General features: G+C 48.9%; 1 protein-coding gene across 1 annotated transcript in view; it reads right to left on the reverse strand.

Moving 5' to 3' along the window:
- The window catches only part of LOC140403402 (uncharacterized), a 960,939-nt gene that overhangs the window by 932,173 nt on the left and 13,483 nt on the right, over positions 1 to 15,283 (reverse strand). Inside the window, exons 2-3 of the mRNA XM_072491328.1 lie at positions 7,651 to 7,725; positions 112 to 186 (exon numbers count right to left, since the gene is read on the reverse strand). Coding sequence (XP_072347429.1) covers positions 112 to 186; positions 7,651 to 7,725 — 150 coding nt within the window. The remainder of the gene's footprint in view (positions 1 to 111; positions 187 to 7,650; positions 7,726 to 15,283) is intronic.

A 15,283-nucleotide genomic window follows, 5' to 3' on the forward strand; every position in this document is an offset into this window, starting at 1 on the left:
TGGTTTTATCATACAAAATTATCTCGGTGTATTACTGCACAGCTGTCTCAATGAGGCGGCAGGTGGGGGGAGGGCTCCCACTGGGATTTAACTATGATCTATAACACTTACTTTGGTTCGCCATCTGTGTAAGATCCACCCCCACGTCAGCCAGAGAGTTTCTCTCTTCAAGGAACATCTGGGCAACTGAATAAGAAACAAGATCATCATCCCACATCCAATCAACATATCAACATCAAACATGGACCAATGAAGAAATGCCATTTTCGCTTCCCTGCAGTCACATCTATCCCGATCAAAATTTGGCACTAGGTTCATACCGTGACTAAGTTTCACCATCACTTGCAGAGAATAATGCCTCTACCCTGTTGACACCACCTATCGTGTTCAATGGTTACATTGTTTTGTTTTCGATTATGTGAGTTTGACAACTGATCCATGCTCACTGTGCTTGATTGGTTAAGGCTGGGTGTTGACTTGGAGCAAAGCAAGCAGACACCACAGATTCTGGAAGTTCTAGCTGTCATATGCACGGTGCAGACAATCCAAATCCAACCCAATCCCAACCCTAATCCAACCCAATTCCAATCCAACTCAACTCAACTCATTCCCAATCCAACCCTAACCCAATCCCAATCCCAACACTAATCCAACCCAATTCCAATCCAACTCAACTCAACTCATTCCCAATCCAACCCTAACCCAATCCCAACCCCAACCCCAATCCTAACCTAACCCAACCCCAATCCCATTCCAATTCAAACCAATTCCAATCCATTCCAACTCCAACCAAACTTCAACCCAACCCAATCCCAATCTAACTACTTCCCAACCCAATGCCAATCCAACCCAACTCCTACCCAGTCCCAATGCCAATCCTAACCGAATACCAATGCAATCGAACTCCAACCCATTCCCAAACCCAATCCAACGTAATTCCATTCCAGCCCAGCTCCAGCCCAATCCAACCCAATCTCAATACAACCCATTCCCAATCCAACTCCATCCCAATTCCAACTCAATCAAGTTCTAATCCAGCCCAAACCAAATCAAACCTAATTCTAATCCAGCATCTACCCAATATAGATCCAACTCCAACCCAATGCCAATCCAATCAATCCCAATCCAATCCAATACCAATATAGATCCAACTCCAACCCAATGCCAATCCAAGTCAATCCCAATCCAATCCAATACCAATATAGATCCAACTCTAGCCCAATCCCAATCCAAGTCAATCCCAATCCAATCCAATACCAATACAGATCCAACTCCAACCCATTACAAATTAATTCCAATCCCAATCCAACCCCAATACAATCTGAATCTATTCCAACTCATCCCCAATCCCAACTCAATCCCAATTGCAACCTAACTCCAATCTAAATCTCAACCCAATCCGTTCAAGATTCAATTCAAGAGGTAAATGAAAAAGCCCTGGGGAAAACTGATGTACAGAGAGATCAGGGTGTTCAGGTCCATTGTACCCTGGAGGTGGCAACGCAGGTCGATAGTGGTCAAGAAGGCATACAGCATGCTTTCCTTCATCGGAAGGGGTATTGAGTACAAGAGTCGGCAGGTCATGTTACAGTTGTATAGGACTTTGGTTAGGCCACATTTGGAATACTGCGTGCAGTTCTGGCCGCCACATTACCAGAAGGATGTGGATGCTTTAGAGACGGTGCAGAGGAGGTTCACCAGGATGTTGCCTGGTATGGAGGGTGCTAGCTATGAAGAGAGGCTGAGTAAATTAGGATTATTTTCATTAGAAAGACGGAGGTTGTGGGGGGACCTCATTGAGGTCTACAAAATCATGAGAGGTATGGACAGGGTGGCTAGCACGAAGCTTTTTCCAAGAGTGGGGGTGTCAATTACTAGGGGTCACCAGTTCAAGGTGCGAGGGGAAAGGTTTAAGGGAGATATGCGTGGAAAGTTCTTTACGCAGAGGGTGGTGGGTGCCTGGTTCGCATTGCCGGCGAAGGTGGTAGAGGCGGGCACGATAGCATCATTTAAGATGTATCTAGACAGATACATGAATGGGCGGGGAGTAGAGGGATACAGATCCTTAGAAAATAGGTGACAGTTTTAGATAGAGGATCTGGATCGGAGCAGGCTGGGAGGGCCGAAAGGCCTGTTCTTTGCTGTATTTTTCTTTGTTCTTCTTTGTTCTATTCCTAAACCAACTCCAATCCATCCCAACCTAATCCCACTCCAACACAATCCCAATTCAAAGGGCCTTCCTGTTTATTCCATTAAATTTTTTTTTGCCCTAATCATTTTGATTCATGGTTGCTTAATGGACATGCATCTTCATGTCACGCAGCAAACCATTATAGTCACAAAAGAGATATTTAATTCCAGTTAAGATAGCTGGAGTAAGCCACCTTATAAATCCTCCACTGAGATACCTAGATTGTTGAGTAAACATCCTATGAAAAAGGCACAGATGAAAATTGACATGGGATGGCACAGTGGTTGGCACTGCTACCTCACAGTGGTTAGCACTGCTGCCTCACAGCACCAGGAGTTCGATTCCAGCCTTGGGTGACTGTCTGTGTGGAGTTTACATGTTCTCCCGGTGTCTGCGTGAGTTTCCTCCGGGAACTCCGGTTTCCTCCCACAGTCCAAACATGTGCCAGTTCGTTTAAGTGGCCATGATAAATTGCCCGTAGTGTCCCAAATATGCGCAGGTTTGGTGAGGTTACGGGGATAGGGTGGCGGAGTGGGCCTCAGTCGGATTCTCTTCCAGATAGTCAGTGCGGACACAATGGGCCGTATGGTCTCCTTCTGTCTGTGCTGTAGGAATTCTCTGGTTTCTGTGGTTCATGTTATTGTAACCCCTGAAAGAAAACTGATGTTGTTCATTAGTGGGTTAGACAAGTGCTATTGGTCTCAAATAATAAGAATCAGAGTGTAAAACAAACTTGTCTTGAAATTATAGGGACAATTCCCTCACTTTCCAGAGGTCAAAACCCCTTTTAAAAGATGCCAGTGTGGTTGACGAAGTCTTTATGAGGCTAATGGAAGAGATTATTACTAATAATAATCTTTATTAGTGTCACAAGTGGGCTTACATTAAAACTGCAATGAAGTTACTGTGAAAAGCCCCTCGTCGCCACATTCCGGCGCCTGTTCGGGTACACCGAGGGAGAATTCAGAATGTCCAATTCACCTAACAGCACGTCTTTCGGGACTTGTGGGAGGAAACCGGAGCACCCGGAGGAAACCCACGCAGACATGGGGAGAACGTGCAGACTCCGCACAGACAGTGCCCCAAGCTGGGAATCGAACCTGGGACCCTGGTGCTGAGAAGCGACAGTGCTAACCACTGTGCTGCCGTGCTGGCCATTAGTGATAAGTTTGAAGTTTGTAAAAAGTATTAGACATGACTACATCCTATTGTAAGCCTCCCATTGATTCCTGACGTTAAGGAGAGAGTTTCCATGGAGCTAATGGCAGGGGACAAGGACAGAAATATTTTCATTCCACGTTTTGTAGACATGGCAACTCGATTTAATCTTTCTACAATACTTGCTTTCCTTAATGAAGTGACACTTGTTCAAGCGACTATCAATTTTGTCCAGCGTTATATTTTCGAAACATTCTCCCACCACTGAGGTTTAATGGATATTTTCCAGCACTCCTTATGGGTGGTAGAGGATCTCTTCCCCAGAGTGTCGAGGAAACATTTGCTTTCACCTCTGCCTTTTGGGAACCTTCAATTAACAATTGATGGTCACCTTCTCACCCCCCACCCCCTCGTGATCACTGCCACTTCCACCCCTCCACTCCCAAACTGGGCCCAGCATCTCTCCCACCCTACCCCAACCCCTCCCACCTCCACACGTCATCATGGCCAATTCTCCTCCACCCCAGGTCTCTGCCTCTCTGTCTCTGTGTGTCTCTCTCTCTGTGCCTCTCTGTTTCTCTCTCTCTGTCTCTCTGCCTCTGTCTCTCTGTGTCTTTCTCTATCTTTCTGTGTCTTTATCTCTCTGACTCTCTGTGTCTTTGTGTCTCTCTGTCTCTGTCTCTCTGTCTCTGTCTCTCTGTATCTCTGTCTCTCTCTCTGTCTTTCTGTGTCTCTGTCTGTGTGTGTGTGTGTGTGTCTCTCTCTGTCTCTTTGTCTCTCTGTATCTCTGTCTCTCTCTGTTTCTCTGTCTCTCTGTGTCTTTCTCTCTGCCTGTCTGTGTCTCTGTCTCTCTGTGTCCATCGCTCTGTGTCCATGTCTCTCTCTCTGTTTCTCTGTCTCTGTGTGTGTGTCTCTCTCTCTGTCTCTTTGTCTCTCTGTATCTCTGTCTCTCTCTCTCTGTGTCTCTGTCTCTCTGTATCTTTCTCTCTGCCTGTCTGTGTCGCTGTCTCTCTGTGTCCATGTCTCTCTCTCTCTGTCTTTCTGTGCCTCTCTCTCTATCTCTGCCTCTCTGTCTGTATCTCTGTCTCTCTCTCTGTCTCTCTGTGTCTCTGTTTCTGTGCGTGTGAATCTCTGTCTCTTTGTCTCTCTGTATCCCTGTCTCTCTCTCTGTCTGTCTCTGTGTCTCTTTCTTTCTGTGACTCTGTCTCTGTCCCTCTCTCTATTTCTGACTGTGTCTGTGTGTGTGTGTGTCTCTCTCTCTGCCTCTCTGCGTCTTTCTCTCTCTCTCTGTCTCTCTGTCGCTGTCTCTGTCTCTCTCTGTGTCTCTCTCTCTCTCTATCTCTATCCCTGTCTGTGTGTGTCTGTCTCTGTCTCTCTCTGTGTCTCTCTCTCTCTCTCTCTCTCTCTCTATCTCTATCTCTGTATGTGTGTGTCTGTCTCTGTCTCTCTCTGTGTCTCTCTCTCTCTCGCTCTCTATCTCTATCTCTGTATGTGTGTGTCTGTCTCTGTCTCTCTCTGTGTGTGTCTCTCTCTCTCTCTCTATCTCTATCTCTGTATGTGTGTGTCTGTCTCTCTCGCTCTCTGTTTGTCTGTCTGTCTGTCTCTCTTTCTCTCTCTCTCTGTCTCTCTGAGTGCCTCTGTCTTTCTGTGTCTCTCTGTGTGTGTGTGTGTATGTGTGTGTGTGTCGCTCTCTCTCTCTCTCTCTGTGTCTCTCTCTGTGTCTGTATGTGTGTGTCTCTCTCTGTGTCTCTGCCTGCCTGTCTGTCTGTCTCTCACTCACAGCCATTGCCTCCCATGTGCAAACCCTGGTCTGACACCTGGGGCGGGATTCTCCGCAATCGGCGCGATGTCCACCGACTGGCGCTAAAAACGGCGCAAATCAGTCCAGCATCGCGCCGCCCCAAAGGTGTGGAATTCTCCGCATCTTGAGAGGCTGAGCCCTCACCTTGAGGGGCTAGGCCCGCGTCGGACTGATTTCCGCCCCGCCAGCTGGCGGGAAAGGCCTTTGGTGCCCCACCAGCTGGCGCGGAAATGACATTGCCGGGCGGCGCATGCGCGGGAGCGTCAGCGGCCGCTCACGGCATCCCCGCACATGCGCAGTGGAGGGGGTCTCTTCCGCCTCCGCCATGGTGGAGACCGTGGCGAAGGCGGAAGGAAAAGAGTGCCCCCACGGCACAGGCCTGCCCGCAGATCGGTGGGCCCCAATCGCGGGCCAGGCCACCGTGGGGGCACCCCCCCTGGGGCCAGATCGTCCCCCCCAGGACCCCGGAGCCCGCCCGCGCCGCCTTGTCCCGCCGGTAAGAGAGGTGGTTTAATCCACGCCGGTGGGACAGGCATTCCAGCAGCGGGACTTCGACCCATCCGGGCCGGAGAATCGCCGGTGGGGGCCCGCCAACCGGCGCGGCCGATTCCCGCCCTCGCCGAAACTCCGGTGCCGGAGAATTCGGCAACCAGCGGGGGCGGGATTCATGCCAGCCCCCGGGGGGTCGGAGAATCCCGCCCATTATCTCCAAATTTGCAGATTACAAAGTTGGGTGGGAGGGTGAGCTGTGAGGAGGATGCAGAGATGCTTCAGCGGGATTTGGACAGGCTGAGTGAGTGGGTACTGATACAATATAATGGGGATAAATGTGAGGTTATCCACTTTGTTACCAAAAATAGGAAGGCAGGTTATTATTTGAATGGCTGCAAATTGAGAGACGCCACGGGCGGGATTCTCGCACCCCACGCCGGGTCGGAGAATCGCCGGGGGGGTGCGGTGTGAATCCCGCCCCGCCTCTCCGACACCATCTGCCGAATTCTCCGGCGCCGGTTTTTGGGCGGGGGCGGGGATCACGCCGCGCCGGTCGAGGGCCGTTGGCAGTGGCACCCCCTCTGGGCCCTGATGGGCCGAGCGGCTGCCCGTTATCGGCCAGTCCCGCCGGCGTGGATTAGACAAGGTCCATACCGGCGGGATCTGGCTTTGAGGGCGGCTTGCGGAGACCTCGGGGGGGGGGGGGGGGTGGGTTTACGGCCCCGGGGGGGCCCCCACGGTGGCCTGGCCCGCGATCGGGGCCCACCGATCTGCGGGCGGGCCTGTGCCGTGGGGGCACTCTTTCCCGCTGCGCCGGCCTGTGTAAGGCTCCGCGATGGCCGGCGCAGAGAAGAAACCCCCAGCGCATGCACAGGAATAACACCAGCGGTTCTGCACATGCGCCAACTCGTGACGGCCGCCAGAGGTCCTTCGGCGCCGGTTGGCATGGCGCCAACCACTCCAGCGCCGGCCAGGACCATTGCGGAGGATTCCACACCTTCCGGGCGGCCCGATGCCGGAGTGGTTCACGCCATTCTTTGGCGCCGGTACGGTCGCCCGCCGACTGCGGGAGAATCCCGCACGGGAATACTCAGCAAGACATGAAAGTAAGCGCGCAGGTACAGCAGGCAGCAAAGGAGGCAAATGGGATGTTGGCCTTCATAGCGAGATGATTTGAGTATAGAATGGGGATGTTTTACTGCAATTGTATCGGGCATTGGTGAGGCCACACCTGGAGTATTGTGTGCAGTTTTGGTGTCCTTATCTGAGGAAGGATGTTCTTGCTGTGGAGGGAGCACAGCGAGGGTTTACCAGGCTTATTCCTGGGATAGCGGGACTGTCATACGAGGAGAGACTAAGTGGGTTAGGATTATATTCATTGGAGTTTCGAAGAGTGAGAGGGGATCTGATAGAAACTGACAAAATTCTAACAGGATTTGACAGGGTAGATTCAGAAAGAATGTTCCCGATGATGGGGGGGGTCCAGAACTAGGGGTCATAGTTTGAGGGTCAGGGGTAAACCTTCTGGGACTGAGGTGAGGGGAAATGTCTTCACCCAGAGAGCGGGGAATCTGTGGAATTCACTCCCACAGGAAGTAGTTGCGCCGAAAGGTTGAGTGATTTCAGGTAGGCATTAGATACAGCTCTTGGGGCTAAATGGTTGATGGGATATGGGGGGAAGGTGGGATCAGGGTATTAAATATGATGTTCAGCCAAGATCACAATGAATTGCGAAGCAGGCTCGAAGGGCCGAATGGCCTCGTCCTGCTTCTATTTCCTATGCATGTTTGCGTGTATGAGTAGTCATGGGTCAGCTTTCATCATCATTAAAACTAATCAATAGTGATGAGGTCCCGTGTTAACTTCAGAGGGACCTCGGCATCCTTGACTTTTTTGGGTTCTGTGTTTTAATCTCCCGACAAGTATCAAGGCCATTGCTTTAATATGATTTCATTTTGACAGGGATAATGTGTGTTGCAGACTTGAAGACATTCTGACAGACACTTACTGTTAGCCGTCATTTGGGAAAGCTCCAGTTTAACATCATCCTGGGAATTCCTTGTCACACTAAACATCTGTGTCACTGCAATAAAATTTAGTTCACAATTCACAATGTATCACGCTGCATTTCTTCCCAGCATTATCTATCTCACTGTGTAATGAGAAAGGAAATCGAGTTGTGCCAGGCCCCTTGGGGACGAATGCCCGTAATATGGTAGAATTCTTCATCAAGGTGGAGAGTGACGTAATTGATTCTAAGACCAGGGTCCCGAATCTAAATGAAAGATGATTTGAGGCGCGAGTTGGCTATGATTGATTGGGGAATGTTACTTAAAGGGATGACGGTGGATAGGCAAAGACAAACATTCACAGAACGCATGGGGGAACTGCAATTGTTCATTCCTGGCTGGCGCAAAAGTAAAACGGGAAAGGTGACCAATGCATAGCTTACAAGGGAAACTAGAGAGAGTATGAGTGCAAGGAAAGAGGCATGCAAATTGGCCAAGAAAAAATAACAGGTTTGAGGATTGGGAGCAGTTTAGAATTCAGCAAAGGAGAACAAAGGGATTGATTAAGAAGGGGGAAATAGAGTATGAGAGGAAGCTTGTGGGGAACATAAAATCTGACTGTAAGATTTTCTATAGGTGTGTGAAGAGAAACAGATTGGTGAAGACAAATGTAGGTCCCGAACGATCAGCAACAGGGGAATTTATAATGGCGGATAAAGAAATGGCTGAGCAACTAAATACATACTTTAGTTCTGTCTTCACAACTGAGGACACAAATAAGATACCAGGAATGTTGGGAATGTCTCTGTATATCAATATGCATGATCAATGTATGTAACTGTAGTACAATCAATTCAACACTAGATGTCTCACTATCAGATGGTATAAAAATGACTTTCCCGCTCTTTCTCACAGCGTGCTTCAGTAGAGTGAACAGACAAGACATAGACTAGCTAGAGAGAGAGAGAAGTTAGAAGTTATTTCATTATTACATTAGTTATCTTTACTGTATTTTATTTCTTTTACTAGTTGAGTATTATTTAGGCAAATATTATTTATATTATTCATTAAATTATTTCATCTTTAAAAGAGGATTATTATTCATTTCATCAACTCGACTGGTTCAAAGGCTAATATATATATTATGTAGGTTTAAGGAGAGAGAGGAACTGAAGGAAATCAGTATTAGTAGGATACTAAGTCCAAAGATTATTATCTGAATGGCTATAAATTGAGAGAGGGGACTGTGCAACGAGACCTGGGTGTCTCCGTACACCAATCACTGATGGTAAGCATGGGGATACAACAGGCAGGAAAGGCGGCAAATGGTATGTTGGCCTTGATTGCCGGAGGATTCGAGTACAGGAGCAGGGATGTCTTGCTAGGTGTCTTGTTAGGTGAATTGGACATTCTGAATTCTCCCTCAGTGCACCCAAACACATACTGCAGTGTGGCGACGAGGGGATTTTCACTGTAACTTCATTGCGGTGTTAATGTGTGCCTACTTGTGACAGTAATAAAGATTATTGTAATTATTATTATTCCAATTATACAGCACCTTGGTGAGGCCAAAGCTGGAATGCTGAGCGCAGTTTTGATCTCCTTATCTGAGGGAGATCTTGTTACAGAGGGAGTTTAGCGAAGGTTTAGCCAGGTTGATCCCTGGATGGTGGGGTTGACGTATTAGGAGAGATTGTGTCAAAATTGGGTACCAACCCCCCAGTTGAATTCTAGGTCCCATTCCTGCATGGCATATTCCAGACAAGCCCACCCAGATTTTCGAAGGGCCAGGCCAGTCAGCGGCAAGCCGGGGCTCTCCGTACAATTGAGGCTGGCGGGAAGGCGACCCTGAACGGTAGGGCCAAAAAAAAGACCCTCCTACCCTGAGAAATCGGCGGCCCCTCTGATCGAGGTAGGAACTCCCAATGTGTAGTGGAGAAAGAGAGGGCATATCTGTTCTGATGGCCATGTTCATGGAGTGAGGAGAGAGGAGGTCCAGTTATATAAGGATTGGCCAGAATTCCATGGAGCCATGGAGACTACCCGGAGCATCCACAATTGTGGATGTGGCCTGGACGTGGATGTCCTGCCTCCGCTTCCGTCAAATCCCATTTTTGCCCATGCATGAGGGAATCCCAAACTCAGAAGGGCCATTGAACTCAGTACTGAGTGAAAGCTGATCCCATTTTCAAAGAGCAAAGGTCTTAACCCCTTGAGTCACGAATATCTGGAGTAGAATTTCTGGAGTAGAAACATTCCTGAATGGCAGATCAGATATAATGTGAAGATAATTAAATTTTCCAACCTTTTAAAAATAAAAAAGGATGCTTGAGTCAGCATATAGGGCTATAATGTCATAGTTTGACTGACAGCTCAAAGAGATTATTAAAGGATTAGCTGTCAGTGATGTGGAGTTATGAATAGAACTTTGTTTCCTTAAGGGATTAAGCACTTGACGTGATTAAAAAAGTTTTGAAGGGACTTTCATAAATATTGTTGTCTTTTTAATATAGTGAAGGCTGAGATAGATATTTTGAACCTTATTTTATTTCATCTTAACATAACTCCTGAGGCCTGCCCATACTGGATTATGCATGAGTTAGCATGGGGGGGTGTAAGGATGAAAGTTGTGGTTGGATTGGCATGAGTTAGCATGGGTGGGCATCATTTGGCATGGAGGCTATAAGCGATGATGAGGTTTGGTAAAGGTCCTGGATTGGCATTAGGTTGGCATGGAGGGTTATGGTGCAATGGTGTATATGGGGGTTTGGGTTGGCATGGATTGGCATTACATTAGCATGGGAGGAGGCATTGGCAATAGGTGATGGTGGGAGCTGAGGCTAGAGGATCTAAAATTGGATGAAATGACTGGGACAAATGGCTGATTCTCTTAGTTCATGTGTCTTGGTACATGGCCCACCCCATAGGTGTTGTGAACACCAGACTCCCTGATAGGGTCTTCCTCATGCCCACATGCCAGGTTATGACCCTCCATCCACCCAATGGCCCTTGTGTCCCCAATGCCAAGGTCTTCCCCTCCATCCACCCCCCCACCCCCCATGGATCCTCAAACTCAAATGCCAAGCTATCCCCTCTGTCCACATTCCATGCATGACTCTTCTGCCAAGCTATGGTACTTCAATGTCCATTAACCCACTGTACACTGTGTAGACCAATGAACCCTATACTGACAGTAGGATGTATAAAAAAAACAATTAAAAAAGTATTTATTCATAACTTTCCACTGTGTTAAAAAAGTCATTCCATGACAAGGCAATAAAAGTGTCAATCATCCAGATACTTTAAAGCATCAACAACAAAAATTGTTTTTTTCCCATAAATTTATAGTACCCAATTAATTTTTTCCAATTAAGGGGCAATTTAGCATGGCCAATCCACCTAACCGGCACATCTTTGGACTGTTGTGGGGGCAAAACCCACGCAGACACAAACTCCACATGGACAGTGATCCAGAGCCGGGATCGAACCAGGGACCTCAGCGCCGCGAGGCAGCAATGCTAACCACTGCGCCACCGTGCTGCCCGTCAGTAACAAAAATAAAGCGTTAAACCCACTTAATCTTGTGTAAACAAACATTGTGAAATTAACCGCAGAGATCAGAGAGCCTGAGCTGGCAATCAAGCATTTTTTTCTCTGGGGTGCAGCTGTTTCAACAAGAGTCATGGATGCCTGGGCTGTGAGCCAAGCCTCATTATGTATGCTTGGCTGGGAGCCCGACGTCCGTTATAGTTCTAAAATACCTGAGCAGGTTCTACCCTTGTGTTTGGGGCTCCTGGTGGTGTATCCCCTCCTCCCAGTCTATCCTCCAGGGGTATGCACTGCAGGGCTGCCTTGTCAAGTGGAGTATCAAGAAACTAGCGAGGAAAACTGCTTATTACTTTTTAATTAAAATGGATCTACCCAAGGATAATTGTCAATAACAGGAACAATCTTGCACTGATAACAACTCAGATTGAAGGTGTATTTATTCTAAGGATGAGTACTTTCTGGCCAGACCGCATTTAATGTCAATCCCTGAGAAATAGACATACCCTTGATTGGTTCACCCACATAGATTTTAACTGGGGTCACATGCACGCCAGGCTGGGTAAAGACATCGAGCTTCCTTTCCTGAAGGACAATTAGATACATTCACTGACACTGAGTTTAGCTTTTTTATTGGAAATGAATTGAGATGCTCTGACTGCCTAAGCGGAGTTTGAACTCACAGTCTCTCGATTATTAATCAATCAAGATCATAACCACGATGCTACAATACTCTCTTCCCAGAACCCCCGGTGGGGGCATCACAGTGGGTGCATGTAGATTGTAGGGGCACAGCACAGCTATTTGTGTGTGTGGGGTTGCATAAGGGAGCTGGGCATATCTTGGAGGGCTATATGTCTGGAGGATGTAACAGAGATAGGAAGGGTTGTAGGGGCTGGAGGATGTTGTGTTATGCTGCTTCGGATAACACAGGCTGCTACTTGATGCAGTCTTAACTAAAGGATGCTCCGGACTCTGAAATGAGTGCAACGTGTTTATTGAACTATTAACACAGTTCTCAAATGAGTTTGACTCTCTGCTAATCTAACTGTAGTAACTCAGTCTAACTGTGCCAGCTTGCTCTAAGCCACGTGCTGGGGTGTGACGCTGCTGATCAACCCTGTGTAACTCTCTAGATGTCTGTCTGTGGAAAGAGGCAGGGTGTGAGTGCCTCAACCCTTTTATAGTGTTTATGTCATGCCCCCTTGTGGTGATGCCGCCTCTGAGTGTCCTGACTGCCCATTGGTCGTGTCCTATTCTGAGTGTTCATTGGTTGCATGTTTGCATATCATGAGATCTCCCCCCCCTTTTTATTTTTTAGATGTATATACATGTGAGTGTGTCTGTCTAATGGGACTGACTGAGGAATACAGAACAGAACAAACAAAACAAATGCTCATAAGTCCAGTCTCTGAGGCTTGCGTCTGATCCTCGTCGACCGCCGGAGAGGTGGTGGAGGGGATGACGGTATCTTGACAGGTGAGTGGGAGGCACGACTGGTGGCCTCGTGGTTCGAGGCATCTGCAGGTGGCAATTCGACATGTGGAAATGGAGGGGAAAGTGGTTGTGGGCAAGCAACTTTTCGCAGTGCCCTTCGATTCCTTCGCACAATGGAGCCATCAGCCGTACGTATGACATAGGATCTGGGCGCGGCCTGTCGAACAACGACAGCCGGAGCAGACCACCCACCATCCGGTATCTTGATCCTGACCGTGTCTGCCGGGGATAGCGTGTCCAGATCGGTGGCGTGTGCGTCATAGCCCTGCTTCTGGCTGTCGCGAAGCTGCTGCATCTTCTGCAGCACCGGGAGGTGATCCAAGTTGGGCAGGTGTATGGCTGGAAGCGTCGTCCGCAGGTCCCTGTTCATCAGCAATTGAGCTGGCAACATGCCAGTGGACAAGGGAGTCGCCCGGTACACAAGTACGCAAGGTGTATGTCGGAAGCGGAGTCCGAGGCCTTGCGGACGAGCTGCTTAACGATGGGCACCCCTTTCTCGACTTTGCCATTGGACTGCGGGTAGTGCGGACTGGAGGTGACATGCCTGAAATTGTAGCTCTTGGCAAACGTGGACCATTCTCGCCAGCGGAAGCACGGGCCATTGTCGCTCATGATGGTGTTCGGGATGCCATGCCGTGAGAATGTCTCTTTACCGCTTTGGTGACGGTCCGTGAGGTGAGGTCTGGCAGCTTCAGCACCTCAGGATAGTTCGAAAAGTAATCGATGATTAAAGTATAGTCGCGACCATTTGTGTGGAATAGGTCAATGCCAACCGTGGACCATGGAGTGGTCTCTAGGTCATGTGGTTGGGGCATCTCCTTGCTCTGCACTAGTTGGAACCTCTGACAGGTTTCGCAGTTCAGGACCATGTCCGTGATGTCCTGGTTGATGCCGGGCCAGTGGGCAGCTTGCCGGGCCCTGCGTCTGCACTTTTCTACGCCCAGGTGTCCCTCATGAATCTGCCGCAGCACCATGCTCTGGAGACGTAGCGGGGTGTCTATCCCGTCCAGCTTGATCAGCATCAGGTCATCCTTGACGTTGTAGAATTGAGGGCATTGCCCTTTCTGCCAGCCATTGCTGAGGTTGTGGATGACTCGCTGAACAGGGGGTCTTTGGCCGTCTCGGATGAGAACGATCTTCTTATCTGTTGCCGGGAGAGTGCTTGCACACAGCTGTACCTGCAATTCAATGTGATGGATGATCTCCAGTGGGTCACTGGGTGAGTTGACGGAGCGGGACAATGCGATGATGAGCTCCTTGCCAGGTGTGTACACCAAATTGAAATCATACCTCCGGAGTTTGAGCAGAATTCTCTGCAAACGGGCGTCATGTCGTTCAGGTCCTTTTGGATGATGTGGACCAGAGGCCTGTGATCCGTAACAACAGTAAATGTTGGCAAGCCGTAGACATAATCATGAAATTTGAGGATGCCGGTGAGAAGACTTAAACACTCCTTCTCAATCTGCGTATATCTGGTCTCAGTGGGTGTCATTGCCCGTGACGCGTATGCTACTGGTACCCAGGATGACGTGTCATCTCTTTGAAGCAACACCACTCCAATGCCATCCTGACTCGCATCTGTGGATATCTTGGTCTCTCGGTCTGGGTCAAAGAATGCAAGGACGGGTGCAGTGGTGAGCTTGGCTTTCAGCTCCAGCCACTCTGTTCGGTGCTGCTCCTTCCACTCAAAGGCGGTTGATTTTTTCACCAGGTTGCGTAGGGCCATGGTGTGTGTGGCCAAATTCGGGATGAACTTGCCAAGGAAATTGACCATTCCCAGGAAGCGCAATACTGCCTTCTTGTCCTCGGGGCCTTTCATTGCCTCGGTGGCTTTAATTTTGTCTGTGTCCGGGCGCACACCGTGTTGCGAACTCTGATCACCCAGGAACTTCAGCGTGGATGTCCCAAAACAGCACTTGGACCTGTTTAGCTTGAGGCCATGTTCATGTATGCGTCGGAATACTTTCTTGAGTCGCGACACATGTTCCTCTGGGGTTGTGGACCAGATTATGATATTGTCAATGTAGACACGAACCCCTTCTATTCCCTCCATCATCTGTTCCATGATGCGATGGAAAATCTCTGATGCCGAGGTGATGCTAAATGGCATTCAGTTGTAGCTGAATCTGCCAAAAGGCGTGTTGAAGGCGCAGAGACTTCTGCTGGATTCTTCAAGTTGGATTTGCCAAAATCCTTGGAATGTGTCCAATTTTGTGAAGAAGCGCGTGTGTGCCAGCTCACTCGTGATTACTTCCCTCTTCGGGATGGGGTAATGTTCCCGCATAATGTTTTTGTTAAGATCCTTGGGGTCAATGCAGGTGCGTAGGTCCCCCGAAGGCTTCTTTACGCACAACATCGAGCTGACCCAGCCGGTTGGTTCAGTGACCTTGGAGATGATGCCTTTTTGTTATAGACTCGTGAGCCCTGCCTTCAGGCGCTCTCTCAGTGGAGCAGGGACACGTCGTGGTGCGTGGACCACTGGCTTGGCATCAGGCCGCAGTAGAATCTTGTACTCGTACGGCAGCGTGACCATCCCGCTAAATACATCTGGGTACTGGGTTAGGAAGTCGTCGTGCTGGCCTGAAGATC

The sequence above is a fragment of the Scyliorhinus torazame genome, chromosome 27 (assembly GCF_047496885.1).
Source record: "Scyliorhinus torazame isolate Kashiwa2021f chromosome 27, sScyTor2.1, whole genome shotgun sequence".
Lineage (NCBI taxonomy): Eukaryota > Metazoa > Chordata > Chondrichthyes > Carcharhiniformes > Scyliorhinidae > Scyliorhinus > Scyliorhinus torazame.